Genomic DNA, 25,508 nt, shown 5'->3' with positions numbered 1-25,508 from the left:
TTACCAGTATGACACCTGACATCAGTGAAGACTTACCGGTATGAGACCTGATATCAGTGAAGACTTACCAGTATGAGACCCGATATGAGGGATGACGTTCCGGTCAAGGCAACATAGAACTTAGGGGTCAGGGTGTTGAGAAACATTGTAGCTGAAATGAGAAAAGTATGTGTAATTAAAGTGTGTAAAGATGCAACATTTTGCCCATTAAAAGTTCACCCTTGTATTGAAATAAAAACCAGTACAATAATTTTCTGATTTATTTATAAAACTTCATTTTGTAAATAAAGTGGGCTAACAAGTACAATGCAACTGAATTTACCGCGGTTCGCAGGGTCCAAAGACTGCGATCATGATATATCCGGTGTGCAATATAACTTATACCTTTAATGTTGAGCAAATTTGGGCAATGATTGTCGCAGTACACAAGCGTAAATGTGATGCACAAACCACAAAGAAGGCAAACAATCTGGAATAACCTGGATTTATGAATGTCCAATTACATAGAAAATCAAAGTGGGTGAAAAAATGGGGTCTGTGGCTGATTCGCGATATATTGGACATCGCGATATACAAGACCGCGATATTTTTGAGTTGAAGTGAACTGAAGAAAGAAAATACTACGTACAATCAGGGATCATATTTTTTAGGTTTTGTCGGTCCTAGACCGATTGGGGTCATGAAAGACCGATTGAAAATCCCAAACAGTCAGTCCGATTCTGTTTGCTATTAACAGCGATTTTCCTCCTTCTTTATATATAAAGTACCGGTAAACAGTACTTTCCCAATCAAGCAAAAATTCCCAAATTCCCAATCGGCATCTGAAAATATCCCAATCGGCGTCCGAATTTTTTCACAAAACGACCGAAAGTTTCGTAACAAAACCCAACTTTCGGCGAGCGAACAAAGAAAATCGTATAGTTGTGTGTAACCACGCAATCGATTAATTTCGGGTTTTATTATTCAGCGCGTGAAATCAATAGAGTCGTTACTGTTTCCGGTTCTTTTGTCAGGCAGCCAGCATACTGTTTTACGTCGGTTTGTAACCTTGCCTCTGTGGAAAGGGTGTTCAGTCTAATGAACAATCTTTGCACAAACAATCGGAACTGTCTATCACACGACACATTGACAGCACTAATGATGCTGTGCAGAGAGGGATGCCAGCAACTGATAGATGATCAAACATCAAAGATTGTTGAAATTTTCAAAAAAATGAAAGACAGAGACATTGCTTTACAAGAGATTAAAACAACTTGTAATTGATTTTGTGTGTTCTTTATAATATTTTGTTATTTATTTCAACTTTATTACTTAATGGTCATTAAGGCATGCCTGCAAATGATTATTTTAATGGGTATGTTCAATTAAGTATGAACTGTATGGTGTATTCAATAAGACCCAAACTTCACGACGCGATTTTCCCAATTTAAGGATTTCACGACTCGATTTTTCCCAATTTTGAGGTTTTCACGACTCAAATTTTCCCAATTGGACCGGTACGGGTACTTTTCCCAATTGGACAAGGAAAATCGCTGATAAAAATTCCCATGTCATGAAATCGATTACACAGTGTACATGCTAACACACTCTAATGACATTCTTATCTCGATTAGGTGTGATAAACCATTCACTGCAGTCTCTAAACCGGTCAGGACCGGTTTATTGCACGTCAGACCAAGAATCAAAAACATGTGAACAGCGGATTAAAGACTAATCCTAAAAGACGCGTCTGAATGCACGCGCTGTAACTAAACAAAACATGCCAATACATTTTCCACCAGCGTAATAATCCGGTATTATAATTATGAATGAATGTCGCAGATCTGATCGACAGAACAGCCGAAAGTTATTTTTATGGGCGAAACTTCACATAAAATAGTGCACAAGAAAAATAATATACATTGAATAAATCTTTAGTAAAACCGTGTTAGAATCGAAATAATACGTGTACTTTATACTTTGTTGTTGAATAACTCCCGACCGGAAAATTAGATGCGTGGTTTCAAATGCTTCGCTCTCGTGATTAAATCCCTACGCAACTAAACTATCGGCCGTGGGTTATTTGACAACAAATTATTTATTAAATATTTAGTTGTTGTTGTCAGTAGCCAACCTATGCACAGACATTTGTATGGTTCAGTGCATGTTTGTAAGCTATTTTCGAGTTGACAACAATTTTAAACATCGGTATAGACTTACACAGATTAATAATATTGACAACGATGAAAAAAAGTCTAATAAAACAGCCCACGAAACAACAATGAAATACCAAATGAAAAAACCAGTTGAGAAAACTCGTTCCGTTTAAAAAAAAATGCCTAAGGGAATTTTACTTGTTCATGTATTATATCACCTTCATGAATGGCAAAATCAATGGTATATATTTTAACGTAATTTGTCACGATTACGGATATACATTTTCGGATACTTTTCCCCATTTATATCCGGACCGATTGATGTTGCGGGAAAATATGATTCCTGTGTACAATATAATGATATTTCATTGATATATAGCAATAAAATTGATCTGTTTTGATATACAAACATTAAAATTGTAAACAAATCGAATATTCAAGCAACTAAACTATAAACTTACACAAAAACAGGTTCAACATGTTGCCTTGTTTCTGATTACAGACACTATCACACAAACTTTCAGTTTCATTAACACAGAGCACACACTTTATGTAGAACTCCTCTATCACTGATTCACAGAGCAGAAATATGTTCATTAACAAGAATTCTGAATTCAGAAGCTCATAAACCCAATTATGAGCACAAGAATCGTCACCAACACAAAATATGTATGTGCAAACCAAATATTTATTCAATTCCAAAACCATTCATGTATTCAAATATTGTTTATTCCCAGCAATTCTGTAAAATCACAATATCGCAATAATCACTATTGAAACAAATACTGGTACTTTTTTACACTCAATTAATATTAAAAAGTACTTTTAATTTGTTTCAGCACTAGTCTTGGTTAAGACTCTCAAACGTCCACATATACAATGTGTGTAGAAATCCTCTAAAAAAAATCATTCAAGAGCGTCCACAACTAACTGCATCTATTGAGACCACACTAGCTATGGCTCCAGCATCTGTGTCCTCTGTGACTATTTCAGAGCATCATCTCTCTCTCTGTATTGACTTATTGACCAGCTGCTTTGGCACAACTGTCAAGTCTCCACAATCTTGCATCACTGTGTGTCATAAAGTGGGAAAGTGCTGGGGGCTAGGAATATTAACTAAATTGCGAAATCATCTGCTCTGAGAATATTTTCTGTTAGGGTATTATTAGAACTTGTGGAAATAATTTTCAATTTACACTGCCACAACAAATGTGAGTGCAATATTTTCCAATAATCACACTATCAAGTTCCCTTCAACTTTCAGAAGCCCCTCACCAATAAACGGTAGTACACTGCATCTGAGAATTTCTAACAAGTTCGCATCAGAGAATTTCTAACAAGTTCAACTAAAGTTTTTGTAAACACTTTAAAGTTATTTCAAAATATTTGTTTCTCTCGGTTATTCAATCTAAGTATACATGTACCTTTCTGAACAGTAACCCTATTTCAGTAATACTATTCATGCATTATTTAGATAGCATAGTGCATACTGTATTCTTAAAATATCTGAGTGAAGAGCATAATAATTCTTTCAATAACATGCAATAGTTACATACAAACCCAATTAGGATATTCAACACACACTGACTTAATTATGACATTCAACACAGTGGTTCTATGTAAAACAATCGTCCTAGAATGACAATTAATTTATATTTGCATCCATTAATGTCAATTATTATCGTCAAACCCATTAAATCTGCCATAACTAAAATTCACACATAATACCCAATCCATAAGTGACAGTTATCAATTACACTGAATAATATTCAATGAAACCAAAAGGCTATAATTTTGCCACTGTCACAAGAAAACCATTTCCTAACAAAACATTTATTGTTTAGTTGGCCATATTAGATAGATGGCCTGTTTACAACAGACATCTCTCCATTCTTTAGTACACAGTGAGGGGTTTAGCGTGGAAATATAGTAACTCATACAAAAATGGTCAGCAGATACAATAGTTTAACACGATGATCATAATGCATTCATCACCAAGCTTTCTGCGTTAGATGTTTTATTGCTCATTTTCATGTCTGACATTCAACCTAACTGCTAGGGCTGATGATACTGTTGCATGTTAAACAACAATATTCCTGTGCATTTTTTAACAGGATAAAATCTTAAAACACCCAGAAACAAAACTAAAATTTAATTATTAAGGAAATCCATTCATATGGAAAACACTGTATGCTAAAGTGTTCTATGGAAATCCTCTAGAATAATTTAATGGCCCTGAATCGCTCACCTGACTAACCAAATACAATCCCAACCCAGTCTTCATCAAGATAAACATTCTGACCAAATTTCATAAAGATTGGATGAAAACTGTGACCTCTATTGTCTACACAAGGTTTTTCAATTTATTTTACCTATTATGTGACCTAGTTTTTGAGCCCAGATGACCCAAATACAATCCCAACCCAGATTTCATCAAGATAAACATTCTGACCAAATTTCATAAAGATTGTATGAAAACTGTGACCTCTGCTGTCTACACAAACAAATTGTTGACAGTTTTTCTATTATTTGACCTAGTGACCTAGTTTTTGACCTTAGATGACCCAAATACAATCCAAACCAAGATTTCATCGAGATAAACATTCTGACCAAATTTCATAAAGATTGGATGAAAACTGCGACCTCTATTGTCTACACAAGGTTTTTTCTATTATTTGACCTAGTTTTTTACCTAGTGACCTAGTTTTTGACCCCAGATGACCCAAATACATTCCCAAGCCAGATTTCATCAAGATAAACATTTTGACCTAATTGATAAAGATTCGATGAAAACTGTGACCTCTACTGTCTACACAAACAAATTGTTGACGGAGGCACACACACATGCACGCACACACAACGGACGCCGGACATCACACGGTAACATAAGCTAAAAAATTTATTTTATGAGATCGGGGTTGTTTTAAACGAAAAAATCAAATTATTCATGAGAAAGCAATTTTGAGTAAGTAATTAATTTTTTAATTTGTAACCATTCTCTAAGCATCACAACACTTGTTAATATTCTTTATACATTTTGTAGGACAAACTTCTCTATGTTAAAATTACAAAATACGAAATCTTTCTCCTAAGAACTGTAAATGAGCATTAGCAGGAGATGTCACTGTATTAAGTGATGCATCTCATCAATACATCTGGAGAATTCAAGTCCTCTTAAATCTCTTAAATGCCTTTGGAGATTCACTTCACCCAAAAATAAGTATGCAGTCTTCTTGTGCTGTATAGGTTTGAAAGCTACAGCATTCGAAAAAGCATTTTATATCTATCCCCGGTAAGTAATTTTCAATACTGGTGAATAACCAAAACATATAGCAAAGTTCATTGAACCAAATTACAAAATTTAAGAAGAAAAATGAATGCTCCAACTATTAACCTTAGTTCAGCAAACTAATCTTTAGTGGTTCTCAATTATCCTACACCCTTACCTTTTAATTGAACTAATATTCCAGCATGAGCTTTTCCCATGAACGATTAACCACTAGCATATGGCTTACATGATGAAGAATCAGACCCCCCCACTACACTGTACACAGTTTTGATAATGTTTAGTGAGAGCTATGTGCTACCAGTATCAGCTACAAGAAATGTTCAGTCAACAGCCCTAAATTATTGAATTTGCATACCTTAAAATTTAGTCACACATTTCTTTTTGGTCTGAGATGCCCAGTCTAATTTGTTGGATATGAAAACAATATATAGAACATGCTATACACATTTAAATTAAACAATAGCACCGCAAAGCAGGTGCCAGTTTTGAATAAATGAAAGCTTGTCAGATTTTTTATTTTTTTTAGAGGTCACAGTGACCTTGACATTTGACCAAGTGACCCAAAAATGGGTGTGGCATGTAGAACTCATCAAGGTGCATCTACCTATGAAGTTTCAAAGTTGTAGGTGGAAGCACTTTGATTTTAGAGCGAGAAGCACTTTGATTTTAGAGCCAATGTAAAAGTTTTAGCACGGCAGACGACAGACAGCAGATGACAAGCTGGCTATGACAATACCTTGGGTTTTCTCTGAAAACAGCCAAGCTAAAAAATTGTGAACTTGATAAAAACTTTCTGGTGCTTTTAATTATACAATTCTGATTTGAAAAGCAACAGTTAACCCATCTATTGTATTCTGACAAAAAAACTTACATTTTTATGTTGGCATGTCAACAAGAAAAGGGCAAAGAAAAACAAAATAACAAACTGATTATGATCTCACTTGTATGCAATAAAATATACAGTGCATCTTCCTTTCACCATTATTGTATTACGTTTGCACTAATATATTCAATTTCTTTGGTTTTTTAAAGACATTGCCCCTCATGACACTGTAATATACAATATCACAGCTCCAAACCAAAATAACTGGAGGACATTCACTGCACATACATACAACATAATGCCTTAACACATGACTCTCAATTAAGGCTACACAATTTATTACTTCACAACTGCCTCTTCAATCACACATTAAATTATTCCACTGCAGTGCAAACCACATTCAGTCAAAGGAAAGTGTCTATCCATCAAACAACACAGCACACAATAGCATGTTCAAAGCTAAAGCTAGCCTAAGGCACACACACAGCTTTATGTTATTTAGCATCTGCCTTATGGCTCATCTCATTAATGAACAGTGGATCAGTAATACATGTTACATGTACATGTTAGGTTACTCTCAAAGGTATACATTGCATTTCAAGATGTAGGGAGAAACTGTTCATGCTGTTTAAGAAGGGACAGATACACAGTACATGCTTCACTAGAGAGTACATGCTTCACTAGGGAAAGATCTACAGAGTACTTGCTTCACTAGGGAAAGATCTACAGAGTACCTGTTCACTAGGGAAAGATCTAGAGAGTACTTGCTTCACTAGAGGGAGATCTAGAGTGTGCATGCTTAACTGGGAAAGACCAAGAGTGTACCTGCTTAACTAAGGAAACATCTAGAGTGTACCTGCTTCACTATGGAAAGATATAGAGTGTACCTGCTTTACTATGGAAAGATATAGAGTGTACCTGCTTCACTAGGGAAAGAGCTAGAGTGTACATGCTTAACTGAGGAAACATCTAGAGTGTACCTGCTTCACTATGGAAAGAGCTAGAGTGTCCCTGCTTCACTATGGAAAGATATAGAGTGTACCTGCTGCACTAGGGAAAGAGCAAGAGTGTACCTGCTTCACTATGGAAAGAGCTAGAGTGTACCTGCTTCACTATGGAAAGATATAGAGTGTACCTGCTTCACTAGGAAAAGAGCTAAAGTGTACCTGCTTCACTAAGAAAAGAGCTAGAGTGTACCTGCTTCACTAGGAAAAGAGCTAGAGTGCATCTGCTTAACTGGGAAAAGATTTAGAACCTGCTTCACTAGGGAAAGATCTAGAGTGTGCATGCTTAACTGAGGAAAGATCTAGAGTGTACCTGCTTAAAAGGGAAAATATCTAGAGTACCTTCTCTACAAGGGAAAGATCTAGGCTGGTTGTCATTAACCTAGGCCATTGTCTGTTAAGGCCGTCTCGACCAGACTCATTTCTGCCCACACATGCTCTACAAGTTTCAGCTACTTTTGTTTTTGGAACGCAGGCATGTTCTTCACATATATTATGATAGGTCTTGTAAAAAAGAGTTGGTCCCGTGTTTGTTACCCTTTTACAGGACCTTTCCTCATGCAAAAATTAGCAGGGTTTTGATTTGACTACTTTACTCTGCTGCATAGCAATTTAATTGATGACTGCATTTTTAAAAACATTGACCCATCAAAACATTTTTTCCCAAAAAACATGTCCGTTAAACGATTCATTAGACGATGGCTTTGGCTTGTGAATAAATTACTTTCTTCAAAATGCTGGTTTTAACCAGATTGCATCATGATCGAATCTCAGCCACATATGCAAATAATCAAATTAAAAGTGAATTGGTTCCCTTCTTAACTGCCTTTCAAAAGTCATTATACTTACACCCTAAGCTTTATGTTGCATTTCAAGTGCAAGAGGATACATTCTTGCCAGATTTCAATAGATAACCATGGCTCCATGCAAATCTCTTATGCATGCATGTGCAAATACCCCAAATCTGGATGATTGCAGATTAACTTTCAGGATTGGGGCCGCAACTGAAATTGTTGCCTTAAATGCAGTTATCAGACACTAATAGCTCGTTCAGAACTATGCATTTATGAATGGGACAATAAGTTGTAATTAACAATGCCAAGTTTTAAGTGTGTGTTGATAACTTGTACAAATTTTGAGTGTGTGGTGTAGAGATAATTGGGCCAAATTTTTAGATACATGGTTTGTAAAAGTAGGCCATATTTTGAGCATGTGGTGTCGATTAGTAGGACAAATATTGAGCATGTGATGTTGATAACTCAGTTATGTGTTTGTATTGTTGTAGATACTAGGCCAAGTTTTTAAGTTTGTGGTGTAGATAACTTAAGTCAATCCTAAATATGACAATATGTTGTGGATAACAAGGCTAAGTTTTAAATATGTTATATGTCCCAATTTTGAGTAACTAGAGTAAACTATTACGCAAGTTTTTAAACTATGTAGACTAAAAAAAATAGACAAAGTTTTCACATTTTCCACAATAGATAACTAGGGCAATTATAAATTGGACAATGTTGTGTAGATAACTAAGCAAGTTTTAAGGTATCCAGACAAAAGGCACACGAGAAAATTGGCACCCTGCGTTTTTTTGCATACCCGGACAATCGGCACCATGTAAATTTGTGAACCAGGACAATTGGAACTCGATTAAACCAAAATAAGCAGGGTGGCGATTGTCTGGGTGCCGTTTGTCCTACAATCAAGTTTTAGTATATGGTGTAAATGGTTTATATGGTGACTGTCAAATTTAGAGTATATGGTGTATATGGTGTACAATTGATTGTGAATGTCAAATGTAGAATATGTGGTGCAGATGACAAGATTGGAGAATGATTGATGTGTAAATAGGCCAAGTTTTTCATATATTGCATGGATAACTCAAAATTGTGCTTGACACATTATGTTCTTTGGAGATCTGTCTTTTCAAAAACCAATTCCATACGTCACTCTCATCCCTGATCAAAAGTTGCATGAGTTTTGAAAGACTTAAACATTTATAAAATACCATGACAAATATCTGATGACATAATACAAACTATAAAGATAACCAGTAAAAAAAAAAAAAAATTTGCTCTTGACAAGTTATTGCAACAACAAGATCCATTTTATTGATCAATTGTCTTTCATTTCCATATTTAATTAAGCGTAAAACTCCTCAACCCTTTTTATCACAACTAATTTCCCTTCCAAGTATCCAAATCACGCAATTTCATTTTGGAATTACTTGGGGATAAACTGCTTTATGGTAATTTCATTATCCAAAAACATCAATCCAATCAATCACGAATATTTCCTTGGAAAAATGCAGTTTGCACAAACTGATCAAACTTATTATCCAGAGAACCTTACACCATTCATTATTAAAAAAGTTACAGAGAAACATCATTAGAGTATCACAGAAAAATGTTCATTTGTCTTCTTCCTACTTTTGCAATAAGATACATTGAGATATTTGCAAAACTTCATACATTTAAACGTCAACCAATAGTTCAATGTGTGTTTATCATCTGGTCCATGAAAGTATTTCTGGGGCCATTCTCCCTAAACCACTGATTGAAGAACAGCAGTTGTCAGTAACCAACATAATTGAGTCGCGTTCTGAGAAAACTGGGCTTAATGCATGTACGTAAAGTGTCATTCCAGATTAGCCTGTGCAGTCAGCACAGGCTAATCAGGGAAGACACTTTCCACCTAAACTGGATTTTCATGTACAGAAGACTTCCTTTAAACGAAAAATACCATAAAAGCGTAAAGTGTCGTCCCTGATTAGCCTGTGTGGAATGCACAGGCTAATCTGGGACGACATTTTACGCACATGCATTAAGCCCAGTTTTCTCAGAACGCGTCTCAATTATAAGCACAGGGCAATTATGCCAGCACAAGTACCTGACAACAGCAGTGCTGTTAAGCTGCTGAGTAGTCAAATCTAGACCAGATAAAAGAGGGCCATAATGGCCCTGAACTGCTTATTTGAGTTCAATACTTTATCTGGTTGTCTAGTTTTTGACCCCACTAGGTGCATATTCAAACATAGCGTTGATATTGTCAAGCTATACTTTCTGACCACGTGTCAGTGAGATTAAGTCATTATTAAGGCCTTTAAAGTGGTACTGAGGTTTTATTAAATGTCACCTAGTTACCTTATTTAAAGCCATATTTAAACTAGATACAAACTTGGCCTAGATGTTGAAAAGATCATAATTCAGCCCAATTAGTTTCAACAAGATTTAGTGGTAAATTTGGCTACTATAGTGGTAACAAGGTTGGGTTTTCATAAGAATTGACCTGGCAACCTAGTTTTGGACACAAGGGACCTAGATTTCAGAATCAGCCTATATGTTGTCAAGATGAACATTCTTACAAAGTTGTATCAAGATTGTGCCACACATGTGGCTTCTCAAATGTTAAAAAAAATAAAAAATCTAAGATCTTACCTGATGACGTTATTGACGCACAAGACCCAAATTTGAACTTGGCCTATATATTGTCAATATTTTGACCAAGTTTCATCAAAAAAAGATTGAGAAATAATGAGCTAATAAGTTTACAATACAAAACACAAGACATATCATGGTCACACTATCTCACAGGAAGAGCACTTCAATAATCTCACAATGAGCACTTCAATAACCTCACAATGAGCACTTCAATAAACTCACAATGAGCACTTCAATAATCTCACAATGAGCACTTCAATAATCTCACAATGAACACTTCAATAATCTCACACTATCTCACAATGAGCACTTCAATAATCTCACACTATCTCACAATGAGCACTTCAATAATCTCACACTATCTCACAATGAGCACTTCAATAATCTCACACTATCTCACAATGAGCACTTCAATAATCTCACACAATCTCACAATGAGCACTTCAATAATCTAACACCATCTCACAATGAGCACTTCAATAATCTCACACTATATCACAATGAGCACTTCAATAATCTCACACAATCTCACAATGAGCACTTCAATAATCTCACACTATCTCACAATGAGCACTTCAATAATCTCACACTATCTCACAATGAGCACTTCAATAATCTCACACTATCTCACAATGAGCACTTCAATAATCTCACACTATCTCACAATGAGCACTTCAATAATCTCACACTATCTCACAATGAGCACTTCAATAATCTCACACTATCTCACAATGAGCACTTCAATAATCTCACACTATCTCACAATGAGCACTTCAATAATCTCACACTATCTCACAATGAGCACTTCAATAATCTCACACTATCTCACAATGAGCACTCCAATAATCTCACAAATAATTTAAAATACAAAAAAATGCAAACAATCTAAGCCAACAAAGCAGACAAGATGAGCAGATGAAATCAAGGCAGGGGGCCATACCTTGCTGTTTGAGCTGGACATTAAAGTTGTGTGACATGCAAAACAAAGAAGACGAGGTATGTTACAATATGATTATTTTAAATACTGTTATGAGGAGTATTGCTCAAAAGGCACACTTGAAGGCTTCATTTAAGTGCAAAGAAAACTTTAAGACTATTTTATTTTTCAAGATATTAAATATTAAATTCAGAGTACACAGTGATGCTTAAGTGACTGTGTTTAAATGCTATTTTCCATTTTAAATAAAAAGACTGGTGTGAATTGTGTACAACATATTTTCTAACAGTTAAGGGAAACAACTACAGATATTCTGCTTTTAAGTATAAGAGAAGTTAGCTCTGAACATAGCAATCTTTACTCAGTTGTCAAATTCAATTATGTCTGATCAGGAAGGTAGATCATCAGGTTGTCTGATCAGGAAGGTAGATCATCAGGTTGTCTGATCAGGATCTGGTAGATCATCAGGGTGCAGGATTACCTGAATTGTTGGTTTTTCCCAATTAAACGTTATGGGATGCAACACTCCGGTATGTGCTGCTTTTTTTCGGCATAGCTGTTTAACGTCACTTTTGACCTTACCTGACCTGTGTAAGTGTCCAAAAAAATTCAAATACAATTTCCCACGGTTAGACACGAATGAATACACTTTATTTATTCCATTGGTTGATTTAAGTATACCACCAGAACATTGGAAACATGTCCGGTCTTTGTAACACTGTTTAACTGCATGAAACAATTGTATCTCTAATGAAAAGGCTTAATAGATAGAACAGTTTTACACTCAACTCTCGACATCAATACAGTTTGTGCGTGCACCTTTTATTTCAAGAAGATTGCCAGCGCAAGAGCGTTTGTACATAAAGGCTATGTTCTCATATTTAGTACTTCCATATTCCTGTCAACATGTTAAAGGGACTGTCAACCAAGACGACGAGGAAAAGAAAAGTTGTAAAATACCATATTTTTTTACAATTATTAGTTTATATTGATTAAAATATCACGACTGGTATATAACATTACTTGAAAAAAGTTAATAGGTTTTCATATTTTTAGTATATTTGGTAATAGACTTTACTGGGTATGTCTACCAGGTAACTACCAGTTTACTATAAATAACGCTAGTAGATAGATCATCATCATCACGTGGTAAACCCAGGAATGCAAGTTGTGCATGCGTAGTGATTTTGTATATATTTTATATATAAAATTATCATTCTATTTGCGTTAATTATTGTGGGTATATCGCTATGTCACCTATTTTCGCGATGTACTTTCGATTTCACATCGCACAATTTTATTGAATATACTGAAATTATTAACTTTTTTCAAGTCATGTAATTACCAGTCGTGATATTTTAATCAACATAGACTAAAAATTGTAAAAACATACGGTATTTTAGAACTTTTCTTTTTTCGTCATTTGTGGTTGACAGTCCCTTTAACATGTAAAAGTATAAAGAGCAGTGGAAGCGTGGCCTCACTTAAATGCATTACATTTCAACCCGCGAGGTATCAGGGTCGGAATATGGACAAAACCCTCCTGGATAAAAACCTTCCCGTCATTTTCATAGGGGGCAGACGAAAACCCTCCTATGAATAAACATGGGCTGACAAAATCCCTCCCATGAAAAAAAGGGGGAGGACAAAAACCCTCCCATGAAAAAACAGGGGCGGACAAAAACCATCCAGAAAAAGTAATTTAACACTGACAAATGTAATTGTTTCACTTAGTGTTGCATTCATTAATCCGACTAAATTACCCATTGTGTGTTTTGTGTATTGTTTTCAGGGGTGTGAAATAGAAAGAAAATGTGTATCCATTAACTGTAAACATACCGCTTTCTAATGTGCATATATATCCGATAATCCAATATAATAACATCAATAAAAACATAAAATAAGGTCATTTATAGACAAGTGAATTTAAATTTAGATTGAATGCAATACGATACAGTGCGACGTTTAATCGCGTCATACGCTTATTCATGCAAAAAATGTGCTTTGCGGGAAGTTTCTGAAACCTTTGCGAAAATGAAAGTAAAATTCTGTTAACAACTAACATCTTGTTAGCATGTAACTAATTTGTCTTAATTACTTATTTAATTCATCTTTGACTGTAACATTGTCAATTGCATTTTTGCAGACAATATATAAAGCATACTGTATTGTAAAATATTTCAATGATTTGGTTATTTAGGCCCACTAATCAGCTAATCATAACAATGAACTAGTTAATGGCATACAATAATATATATCAAAATAGCAAACTGTGAATCTGCAACTGCGGACAAAACCCCCTCCCGTGAAAGCAATTAAACACCGACAAATGTAATTGCTTCACACATTGTTGCATTCATTAATCGGCAAAATTTACTCAAAATAGCAAACTGTGAATCTTCAACTTCTTTAAGTTTTTAATAAGTTTAATCACAGAATCAATTAAAAGCAATTAAACGCCGACAAATAACAGCATTTCAATTCGGAAATATTTTAATTAGTCAATATATAGTGTAATGTAGCTTCTGAAGTGAAGTTACTATTACAAAAAATAAATATCTCGGATAACCGTCAACAAAATACAAATGTCGGAAACAACATTCAGAAATGACCGATTTCGGATTAAAAATTCATTAAATATCGTTGGTACTTGAATTTGTGGCTCAGATTTCACGGGATGGTTTTTGTCCAGTCCCGTTTTTTCATGGAAGGGTTTTTGTCCTTCCCCGTTTTTTTCATGGGAGGGTTTTTGTCCGTCCACATTTATTCAGGTTTTTTTTTCGTCCGGTCCATATAAAACTGACAGGAGAGTTTTTATCCGGGAGGGTTTTGTCCAGCATTCATTAGGGTCAGTTCGCCAGTGTGTGTGAATGTCAGAGTTTATTTACAGGTTATCGCTGCATCTTCACGACTACCTTATGTGCTGATCTGAGTTCGCGGCCAGTAAAATAATCATTATATAATATAGACGCTATCGCGTGAACTAGGTGAACTGGAATTTTCTTTAGACCAAAAATATGTTAAATGAAGATATTCAGCGATATAATTATGGTATGTCAATAATAGATTCTTAATGTGTTTTCAACAATTCCATGATAAATATTATTTTTGATTAATTTAACAAGAATTATTTCACCATATTGACCAATGTATTAAGCATGAGCACGATGATTCTCGATACTGTTAATAATCAAACCAAATAGCAATGCCCGACAAACCCCTTAAACAGGTTTGTTTGAAGAACGCACCTATAAATATTAAAAATATGTACGGATACTTTGAGTGTGGCCGGTTGACTCATATGTTTTAATTTCACTTTCATTCTTCTTTTGGCTTTCTTTTTTGAATCTATAGGTTTATGACCAGCAATATGTAATAATGTAAAATAAGCCACGAAAACTCCGCGTAACATCCCGTACTGCGTGTGATGCAGCTAAGAACTGCACAGAAAAAGACATTCGCTATCCTTGATCTCATCCATTGAACTCTTTACCTTTCACAAACTCCAACCACAATCAACGCTGTATATCTTTTTAAAAGATATTTCTTGTTTCAAATAACTTTTGTTTTTTAAATTCTAAAGAATTTCAACTAGTGCATAAAAGGCAGATTTTTATGCTGCTTATGGCAATGTGAAATACATCAGAATTACTTTATTTAACAAGACTATTGCCAAGCAATATATGTCCCCTACCGGCTCCACCATTGTCAGATTATCTTTTTTTTAATTTGTTGCCAGAGAATTTTTGACGTACATGTAGGAACAAAATGAAATGACTTGCATAATGTCCATATTGCCATCTATCCATGTTTCAAGTTTCATGAAAAATATGAAGAACTTTTAAAGTTATCACAGGATCCAGAAAAGTGTGACAGACTGACAGACAGACACACAGAGCGCAAACCATAAGTCTCCTTCGGTGAAACCAGTAGGGGACAATAAGCCTGTGTTCTTGTTCAAACAGTTCATGTAGTCTGCACGACTATGCGTCACGCAAGGTGAAATTTTGTTGCAAAAATAAAGTTCTTAACGGTGTGTTTACATTCTGTCCTGGACTCCAGCCGGTGTGTAACCCCCTGACAACTCTGGGTTCTGCACCCTGTAATAACAGTCATTAAACAAGAGCACCGCATAACTGGTGCCAACGCTCGGCTGCTGGTGCATTTTTTAATAAATGAAAGCTTGTCAGAATATTTTATTTTTTTTTAGAGGTCACAGTGACCTTGACCTTTGACCTATTGAGTGTGGCGTGTAGAACTCACTAAGGTGCAGCTACACATGAAGTTTTAAAGTTGTAGGTGGAAGCACTTTGATTTTAGAGCAAATGTTCAAAACCTTGACAAAATGTTAAAAGTTTTAGCACGACACGGACGACACAACATGACGAGCTGGCTATGACAATACCTTGGGTTTTCTCCAAAAACAGCTGAGCTAAAAAATGTCATGGTTTTAAATGAAACAAGGGCTGTTTGTAAAACATGCATGCCCTCCAAATGGGCTGTCAGTTGTAGTGGCAGCCATTGTGTGAATACATTTTTTGTCACTGTGACCTTGACCTTTGACCTAGTGACCTGAAATTCAATAGGGGTCATATGCCAGTCATGATCAATGTACCTATAGTTTCATGATCCTAGGCCTAATTATTCTTGAGTTATCATCAGGAAACAATTTTACTGTTTTGAGTCACTGTGACCTTGAGCGTTGACTGACCTAAAAATTAATAGGGGTCATCTGCCAGTCATGATCAATGTACCTATGAAGTTTCATGATCCTAGGCGTAATCCTTCTTGAGGTCATCATCCGGAAACCATTTTACTATTTCGAGTCACTGTGACTTTGACCTTTGACCTAGTGACCTGAAAATTAATAGGGGTCATTTGCCAGTCATGATCAATGTACCTATGAAGTTTCATGATCCTTGGCGTAAGCATTCTTGAGTTATCATCCGGAAACCATTTAACTATTTTGAGTCACTGTGACCTTGACCTTTGACCTAGTGACCTGAAAATCAATAGGGTTCATCTGCCAGTCATGATCAATGTACCTATGAAGTTTCATGATCCTAGGCCTAAGCATTCTTGAGTTATCATCCAGAAACCATTTTACTATTTCGAGTCACTGTGACCTTGACCTTTGACCTAGTGACATGAAAATTAAAGCGGGTATATTCGATTTTTTTATATGTGTTTAATTGTAATATATTGATAAAATATGTTACAATAACATACAAGGGACAAAATTGTCACAAAACCAGGTTTTCATTGTGAAAAAAAAATCTGATAAAGGGAGAAAACTCAAACTGAACTTTTGAAATGACCAAAAAAAATTAACCCCCTTTGTAAGTTTTTTTTTTTTTAAATCTATTTTTAGTCGTGGCGACCTTGACATTGGAGATATTGACGTGATTCTTTCGTGGGACACACCGTCCCATGATGGTTAACAAATGTGCCAAATGATTTTAAAATCTCACAATGAATGACATAGTTATGGCCAGGACAAGCTCATTTATGGCCATTTTTGACCTTTGAACTCAAAGTGTGACCTTGACCTTGGAGATATCGACGTAATTATTTCGCGCGACACACCGTCCAATGATGGTGAACAAATGTGCCAAATGATTTTAAAATCTGACGATGAACGACATAGTTATGGCTCGGACAAGCTCATTTATGGCCATTTTTGACCTTTGAACTCAAAGTGTGACCTTGACCTTGGAGATATCGACGTAATTATTTCGCGTGACACACCGTCCAATGATGGTGAACAAATGTGCCAAATGATTTTAAAATCTGACAATGAACGACATAGTTATGGCCCGGACAAGCTTATTCCGCCAGCCCGCCAGCCAGCCAGCCAGCCCGCCAGCCAGCCAGCCCGCCAGCCAGCCAGCCCGCCCGCATTCGCCAATCTAATAACCAGTTTTTTCCTTCGGAAAACCTGGTTAAAAATGGGAAAGAAAAATTATACATTAAAGCCGAATTTCATAAAATGCAGCAAAGACAAATTAGCGCCCCGAGCCAATTGTTACATACATATTTTCCTACAATAACCGAAGCATTTGTCTTTGTATTAGGATCGGAGTTAGTGTTCGTGTGTCGTATGAATAGATATCGTTGCGGGAATTCAAATAAACCGTTAAACTAAGTTTAGATTCACATCGTACATGTATGGTATACATGCTGGCGAATTCGGCTGTACAGCCGTTTTCAATTTCAGAATTAAATATCTGGCTTATTTCGCATTTTTCGACACATGTTCTTCTTTACTTTTATTTTAATTTATATTGAAATATATATATATATAATTTTTTACACATTTTATATAAATTCATAAATATTTGACAAAATTGTATATACCCGCTTTAATAGGGGTCATCTGGTAGTCATGATCAATGTACCTATGAAGTTTCATGATCTTAGACCTTAGCGTTCTTGAGTAATCAACCGGAAACCATCTGGTGGACGGACAGACCGACGGAGGGACCGACCGACATGTGCAAAACATTTAACGATTCCTCGCCGCCAGTCGCCGGGGCGCTTAAATTTTGAAATCAGAGTCCCCTGGGCGCTTGAAATTTTCTGATCAGTCTATTTTTCAGTAAAAGAAAGTGGAGATTGTCAAAAAAAATCAAGGTCAGGGTTCTCAATAATGTGTGTGCCAACAGGCCAAAATGTAAAACCAACAGGCCTTCTAAGGGGACCCAGGGGCCTGCTCCCCCTTAAAATTTTAAAAATGAGCACTTGATTTCCTGCATTTTGGGCCATTTTATGGCTATTTTAATGGTCAACAAGGCACTTACATTTGAGCTTTTTTGTGCATTTTATGAATTTTAGCTTTTTTAACTAACAACAGATAAATGAAAAAAGCTCTTTTGCTTTTGTAAAATTTTAACTCATATAAAATGCGATTTTTCACAATAAAGTAATTCGGATAAATAATTCGGATAAAAACGACTTTCGGGTATGTAATTGCACTCGATTTTTAGGGTCAATTTTTACAATTTTGAGGGTGTTTTTTGCACAAGTTTCCAATTGGGACACTTTATTCAGATAAGGAAAAAGCTTCGATTTTGGATTGGGAACGGGGCCTTAATTCGGCCCTACAGGAATGGGGAATAGGCCTGATCGTCCTTCTACCATGCACATTTTTGCGTGACATTTCTAGTTTGAAACGTAACTGAATTAAAACAAACTTTCACAACAACAAAAACTTTGCATTAACACAAAGAACGCAAGCAATCGGGAACAAAAATTCACCATGTGATGAAAAGAACGTCAAAATATTTGACTGGTTTTTTCACTGATTCCAATTTGCGCCTTTTCATTGTTGTTGTTGTTGTAATGCTATAGGAAGATAATCAAGCGACGTCTTTGCTTAATAGCAAAAAGGAGCAAAAGTACCCAACAAACATGCAAATTTCAAAAAGTCAATTGCCGATTTTCCGAATCTAAGCGATTTTCAACCGGCCAAAATCTGATCTGGTGGCCGGCTCTTATTGAGAACCCTGTACCTACTTTTACAAGTAATCGCCATAAACACCACTTGGGGTAATGGATAATCCACTGATAAGAGAATAGCATGACGCGCGTATCGATTATTCTAGCCACATTACACAGTCATTTAAATGCTGACAAGGATGTATCAGGTAACTTTCCAGTTGTCAAACTGTGATGTTCATTGTCCAATCGGTTACGCGAATGCTTATGAGGGAGGGGTTAACTATCGACCATTATTTTTTATTGACGTCGGGAACAAAGTAAGTTTATCGCAGCTTGATTAGCAAGAAGTTGTACCATTTACGTAATATAAAACCAGTAACTAGTACAGTACAGTACGTTTAAGACAGTTTCGGGCATCATCATCACACCTTTTTACTGTAAACAAGTGTTACCTATGAATTATAATTAATACGAGAAATTAATTGCAAGTGGTAAACAATTAATAACTTAGAGCGAGTAAGTTGTGCAAATAACTCCCGGTTACAGTTATGCGATAACGATTTAATTCCAGTACATGTATATTTCATCATGTCCATTTAAAGAACTGATTCCCCTCATTTTTCTGACATTTATTTGACACGTATTGCGCTTTAACAAATTTTCGTTGAATAAATTACGCACACTTGTAAATGTTTCGTCCGATAATCGACACTTAGAAGACTGATGATGGCAACCAGTCGTAATTCTCGTGGACAACGTGAATTTCATGCATTATTCCGTCAAAACATTTATTCGACTCGTAAAGTGTTTAAACAAATTATCATTGAATTCATAACCCAACGACGAATATTTGTTGAAATCTCAAATGGGAATAATTCAATTTGTAATCCGAAACCCATTGCCGTAAGTCGATGTTAATAATGCATTTTTAATCCAAAACACACTTCCGAATGTAAATGTTACCGCCACATTAAAATATCCTTGCTTCAAATTAGCAGTGCAAATTTATTTTGTGTCGAATCTTTTTCTCAATTGAAAAGAGCGCGAAAATAATGCAGCATGTACAATTTCGCGCCATTTGCATAGAAAGGGTGCGTGTATTGAGCGTTTTAACAAGCACACAACACGTCAGGAGATTGACGCATGTTCCAGAGCCCTCACACTACTTTGGGGGAAGGGGTCCGCAGCCCTAGGGAGAGGGAATTTTTTGTAAATGGGGAAATTTTTATAAAAAAACAACAACTGTGTTTAACTGTTATAGTCATATATTTCTATATGTCACTGTCTATAGGACAGAAAGGTGGACTTTTACTCAATCTATTGACTAAAAAATAACAGTAATCTAATTTAAATGTGTGTTGGTAGGTAGGCTTTTTTTCTTACCACAACACTTAATTGAATATTTAACTCAATGAGAATTTCATTATTTTCTGGTATCAGCAGTGTGAAATGCATGACGACATGGTACTAACTTTCAGATACAAGGGACAAAATTGTCACAAAACCAGGTTTTCATTGTGAAAAAAAAATCTGATAAAGGGAGAAAACTCAAACTGGACTTTTGAAATGAACAAACAAAATTAACCCCCTTTGTAAGTTTGTTTTTTTTTAAATCTATTTTTAGTCGTGGGACCTTGACATTGGAGATATTGATGTGATTCTTTCGTGCGACACACCGTCCCATGATGGTGAACAAATGTGCCAAATGATTTTAAAATCTCACAATGAATGACATAGTTATGGCCAGGACAAGCTAATTTATAGCCATTTTTGACCTTTGAACTCAAAGTGTGACCTTGACCTTGGAGATATCGACGTAATTATTTCGCGCTACACACCGTCCAATGATGGTGAACAAATGTGCCAAATGATTTTAAAATCTGACAATGAACGACATAGTTATAGGCCGGACAAGCTTGTTCCGCCCGCCCGCCAGCCAGCCAGCCCGCATTCGCCAATCTAATAACCAGTTTTTTCCTTCGGAAAACCTGGTTAATAATTCTTAATAAGAAGATGTTTGATCCAGATTGTCTTTCTCTGTATATTATTGTACAAATAAATATTATTTTAAAACTAAAGACTGCATTTTGAATAAAGCATTTATTGACTAGCATAAATGTACAGTACACTCCACGCGTTTTCCCCAAAACGCTCCCTCCGCGTGTTTTTTCTGCTAGAGAGTGTTCACGCGGCGTTTGGAGAGCGAGGTGAACTCGATAAAACGCTCGGCGTTACGCAGCGTTCGCTAATTCCCGCGGCGTGTATTACTTTAGCCTAGTCGCTAAATGCAGACAATTTCCGTTCTTATCAGTGACCGCCGCGCAACGCCGCGTTAGCAGTGTGCTAATGGGCATGCCAAAAAATATAAACATTGTTATAATAAATTGTTTAAATACTGTAGTACATGTATAAAAAAACAAGATGTGTTTGTGAAACACAATGTCCCCCTATATGATGTTTGACCTTGTAGGATGACCTTGACCTTGTGAAGGATGACCTTGACCTTTCACCACTCAAAATGTGCAGCTCCATGAGATGCACATGCATGCCAAATATCAAGATGCTATCTTCAATATTGCAAAAGTATTTATAAAATAAGCGATTTGGGCCACATATATTTGACCTCTGACCTTGAAGGATGACCTTGACCTTTCACCACTCAAAATGTGCAGCTCCATGAGATTCACATGCATGCCAAATATCAAGTTGCTATCTTCAATATTGCAAAAGTATTCATAAAATGAGCGATTTTGGCCACATATATATTTGACCTCTGACCTTGAAGGATGACCTTGACCTTTCACCACTCAAAATGTGCAGCTTCATGAGATACACATGCATGCCAAATATGAAGTTGCTATCTTCAATATAGAAAAAGTTATTGCAAAATGTTAAAGTTGGCGCAAACAGACAGACCAACAGACAGACCAACAGACAGACCAACAGACAGGGCAAAAACAATATGTCCCCCACTACTATAGTGGGGGACATAAAAATTGTATAGAAAATTAATATATGTTTTAATTAACAGGTACGTCTACAATATGAATTAATACGCCAGGTGATCCTTTAAAGTTTATAAGGATAAATGTTCCGTAAAATTTCCAAATGAGAATAATAATTAGTAATCCAAAACACAATACGATTTTAAATGTTAACACGACGTTTACAAATGCTTCCAATATACAGTCATCATGTATATTTCCCGACAAAAGCGCGTGAAAATTATGCTGTACAAGGTCAAGGTATACTCCTGCAAAGCGTGTGTGTATTGATTTTTTGATACGCAGAGAACACTTAATTCTGTTGATTTCGGTTAAAAGCTTCTTTGGTATTTTTTAACAAAATTATATCACGAATAAGTTGATATTTCCTGCAAAATAATTTCAAATCGAGCACGCCGAATCTTTATCGGTATTTTAGAAGAGTAATTATTTTAACAGTAATTGTACTGTAAACTGATTAAAGAAGACATCTGGGCGGAACTGGATTTAGTGTTCGACGTTATGAAAACACGCAAAGCTTGTCTACTGACCTATTGTGTAGACTGCTGTCTGCAGTGTTTTGACAAAAGGGATTAACATGTGTGAATGTCACTCTTCCGATTTGGTCCATAATTACTGGTAAACATTATTTTGAATGTCGACGCAATTAGAATACAACTGTGAATATTTAATGCAACTATCAACTCAATAGTAATTACCACCTTTTTTTAGCAATCAATGGAATCACCTACCTACAAAGATAAAATAAATGCATTATTGAGCAGAGAATCGACTTTGTTCCGACAATTAAAACCATGCCTTATGCATTCATTGAACGTGTTTACTTGAGTAAGTTATGCCTTCAGACAGGAAGCGGCTTTTCTTTGATAACGTCAAACTGTCAATCCACACAGATTTGCGAGACTTTTAGGGTCCTTGGTCATTTGTTTACATGTTCAGTATAGAAAAAACACCTGCTTACATGAAAACTTTGGATTAATTTATCAAAATAAAAACAATGTTGCAAACTGTTATATTAATTGGTAAGTATCAGTTTAAAGACGACGTTTTGTTTGTCGTAAATCAACGAGTTTTCTATACAAATACTTCAACAACCACGTGGGGATCGATCTATCTTGGTTGTTTTTTAATGGTAAATTATATATATATATAAATAAATATATATATATATGTACTTGTAATATATGTAAATGTAATTTTATTTGAAAATCAGGAAGTCAAACAAAGTTAAATTGATCGTTATCTCGTAAAACGCGGAGTTTCCCCCCGCGTTGCCAACGCCGAGGGCCGCCGCGTCGGCTTATCAGTTTTGGCGATCGTTAACCGCCGCGTTCAAAATCATGCAAACGCCGCATATCGCAGGATTTTCTTAATCTCCCTCCAGGTCAATCCCCGCGGAGTAACGAGGGAAATTGGGGAAAACGCGTGGAGTGTACTGTAAATGAAACAAAACATTTACGAAAATAGCAGTTCTGAACGATTCAGACGCTTTCCGCAGTTGCGTAAAATTCAGATGCGGATTTTATAACAGAAAAAACTTTTGAGTCAGCGGTTAAAAAACAGGGTCGTTGGGTAACCGGAAACAAGACCTATTTTTCGTTAGGACTATATTGGACAAAGCGATATAACGGACCATGATATATTGGAGTCAATTTTCAACTATAAATCAGCGTTTTTTTGTTGTTGATTTTTTTTTTACATTTTCTGAGGGGAAAAAAATCAGTTTTAGAGGGGAAAAATATACTTTTCAGGTGGGGGACTGCAGCCGAAATTCGGGGGCAGATTTGATAGATTGAGGGCCATGTGTTCAGAGGCAATATTTCATCAAATCTATAAATAGACACTTAAAATTTATTTGATACTATCGAAAAATGGCAAGGTTTGTGTTAAAGAAATAATTGAGAGCTTTTATTGTAAATATTTACCAGAAAGTGATTTATAAACGGGATTATCGGGTAATATATAGAAACTTGAAAAGTATACACTAATAGTCGGGTTGATACGGATGTATTGGGGAATCCTTCGAGTCGGGATTTTACTATCTGTGCGGGAAAGTTTTAAAACAATATAAAAAAAATTATATATTTTTTAATGACTGGGGGATTTTCTTGAGGAGTCATAGCGCACCAAATGACATCTTTTGATGCTGTTTTTCTTTGAGTTATAACGTGAATTGACATGTTAAATTTTAAAAAAATCAACGTCTGAAGGGGACTAGCCTCCTGAACCACCCCTATCAGCCCCGGGGCGCCTGACAAAAATCCTGTGAAAAGCACTGGTGTGCATCACTAAACCGATGTAATTCGTGACAAAAAGAGGAAACCAATGCATACTTCTTCAAAACACATTAAATTTACCTGAATGTGACTGTCAACTTACGGAAGTTTTTCTTTGCATGCACCCAAAAAACATGACCTTGTTTCAACACATTATTATTGTTACCATTTTTTGTTGTTGAAATTTGGAACAGTGTAAATATTTTACATTGTTATAGACTTAGGCTACATACAAAAAATTATAATGTGAAAAAGATTGGTGTTCTGGGACCTAACTGATAGCAACACTTAAAGTCGGCAACATTACAACAGTTTTCCAATATGGTAGAGCATATGAAAGAATGACAAAGTAAATAAAAAGCAATTATTTGTTGCTTTCATGGCACCATTTGCATGAGTTCGTGGCTGAGACAGGTAAACATTGATAAGTTCCTGTGTTCCTTAGCCCTTGCAGTGGTGATCAAATTTTTGCAACTTAGGACAATAGACAGCGTATTGCAACCCTCATTAACTATTTGAGTAATAAAGCTGAGAGTTTAATTATTGCAACTAGCAGCCCAACACTGACAGGAGGTATTTAAATTGCAACGTATGCAGCTGGTTCAACGGGTGGGGTAATTGCACCGTAATATACAATGCGTTTTTCACACGAATGCTTACCATACGACATGTTTTCACTCAGTTTCAGTGGTCCACGAAGAATGTAGATTACAAAAACGACTAGCATAAACCAAACAGCCCACAGATATGTCCAGGACCATTGAATCCATCCCTTGATTTGGCCGCAAAATCTTGACAGGAAACCTGCCATAACGGTGTTATGTCATATTTTGCCTTGAAAGAATCGCTAATTGTCATGGTTAAAAAGCAGTAAATATAATCCCGCTTGAGTTTGACTTACTGGGGTCGGACCTCCAGTCATGATTATTGTTATACAAAAGCGGATCCAATCGAAAAAAAATACAATAATAGAAACAATTAATATTAATAATCAGCCAGTATTGTTTATGTTTACATGTTCTAATGACTTTCAATATGCGTATATATACATTTACTTGTCGGCATATTTGAGAATGTGTTCACTAAGATTTGACCATGAATGTTTGTTATGCTTGATTAATCTGTGTATTTTTCCTAGTATAGTTCAATGGTATGTGATTGC

General features: G+C 35.8%; 1 protein-coding gene across 5 annotated transcripts in view; it reads right to left on the bottom strand.

The window, feature by feature from the left end:
* The window catches only part of LOC127880291 (suppressor of tumorigenicity 7 protein homolog), a 60,736-nt gene extending 35,554 nt beyond the window's left edge, over positions 1–25,182 (bottom strand). For 2 of the 5 annotated variants that reach the window (XM_052427668.1, XM_052427673.1), the window contains exons 1-2: positions 25,007–25,182; positions 69–151 (exon numbers count right to left, since the gene is read on the bottom strand). In XM_052427668.1, coding sequence (XP_052283628.1) covers positions 69–151; positions 25,007–25,157 — 234 coding nt within the window. In that variant the 5' untranslated portion in view covers positions 25,158–25,182. Of the gene's footprint in view, positions 1–68; positions 152–2,596; positions 2,811–25,006 lie in introns of those variants that run through there. The other 3 variants (XM_052427653.1, XM_052427643.1, XM_052427661.1) reach the window with 3 other exon arrangements.
* Positions 25,183–25,508: the final 326 nt, after the last annotated feature.

Source organism: Dreissena polymorpha, chromosome 1 (assembly GCF_020536995.1).
Source record: "Dreissena polymorpha isolate Duluth1 chromosome 1, UMN_Dpol_1.0, whole genome shotgun sequence".
NCBI classification, from domain to species: Eukaryota; Metazoa; Mollusca; class Bivalvia; order Myida; family Dreissenidae; genus Dreissena; species Dreissena polymorpha.
The sequence above is the reverse complement of the archived record's forward strand: the minus strand, read 5'-3'. Positions and strand labels throughout refer to the sequence as shown.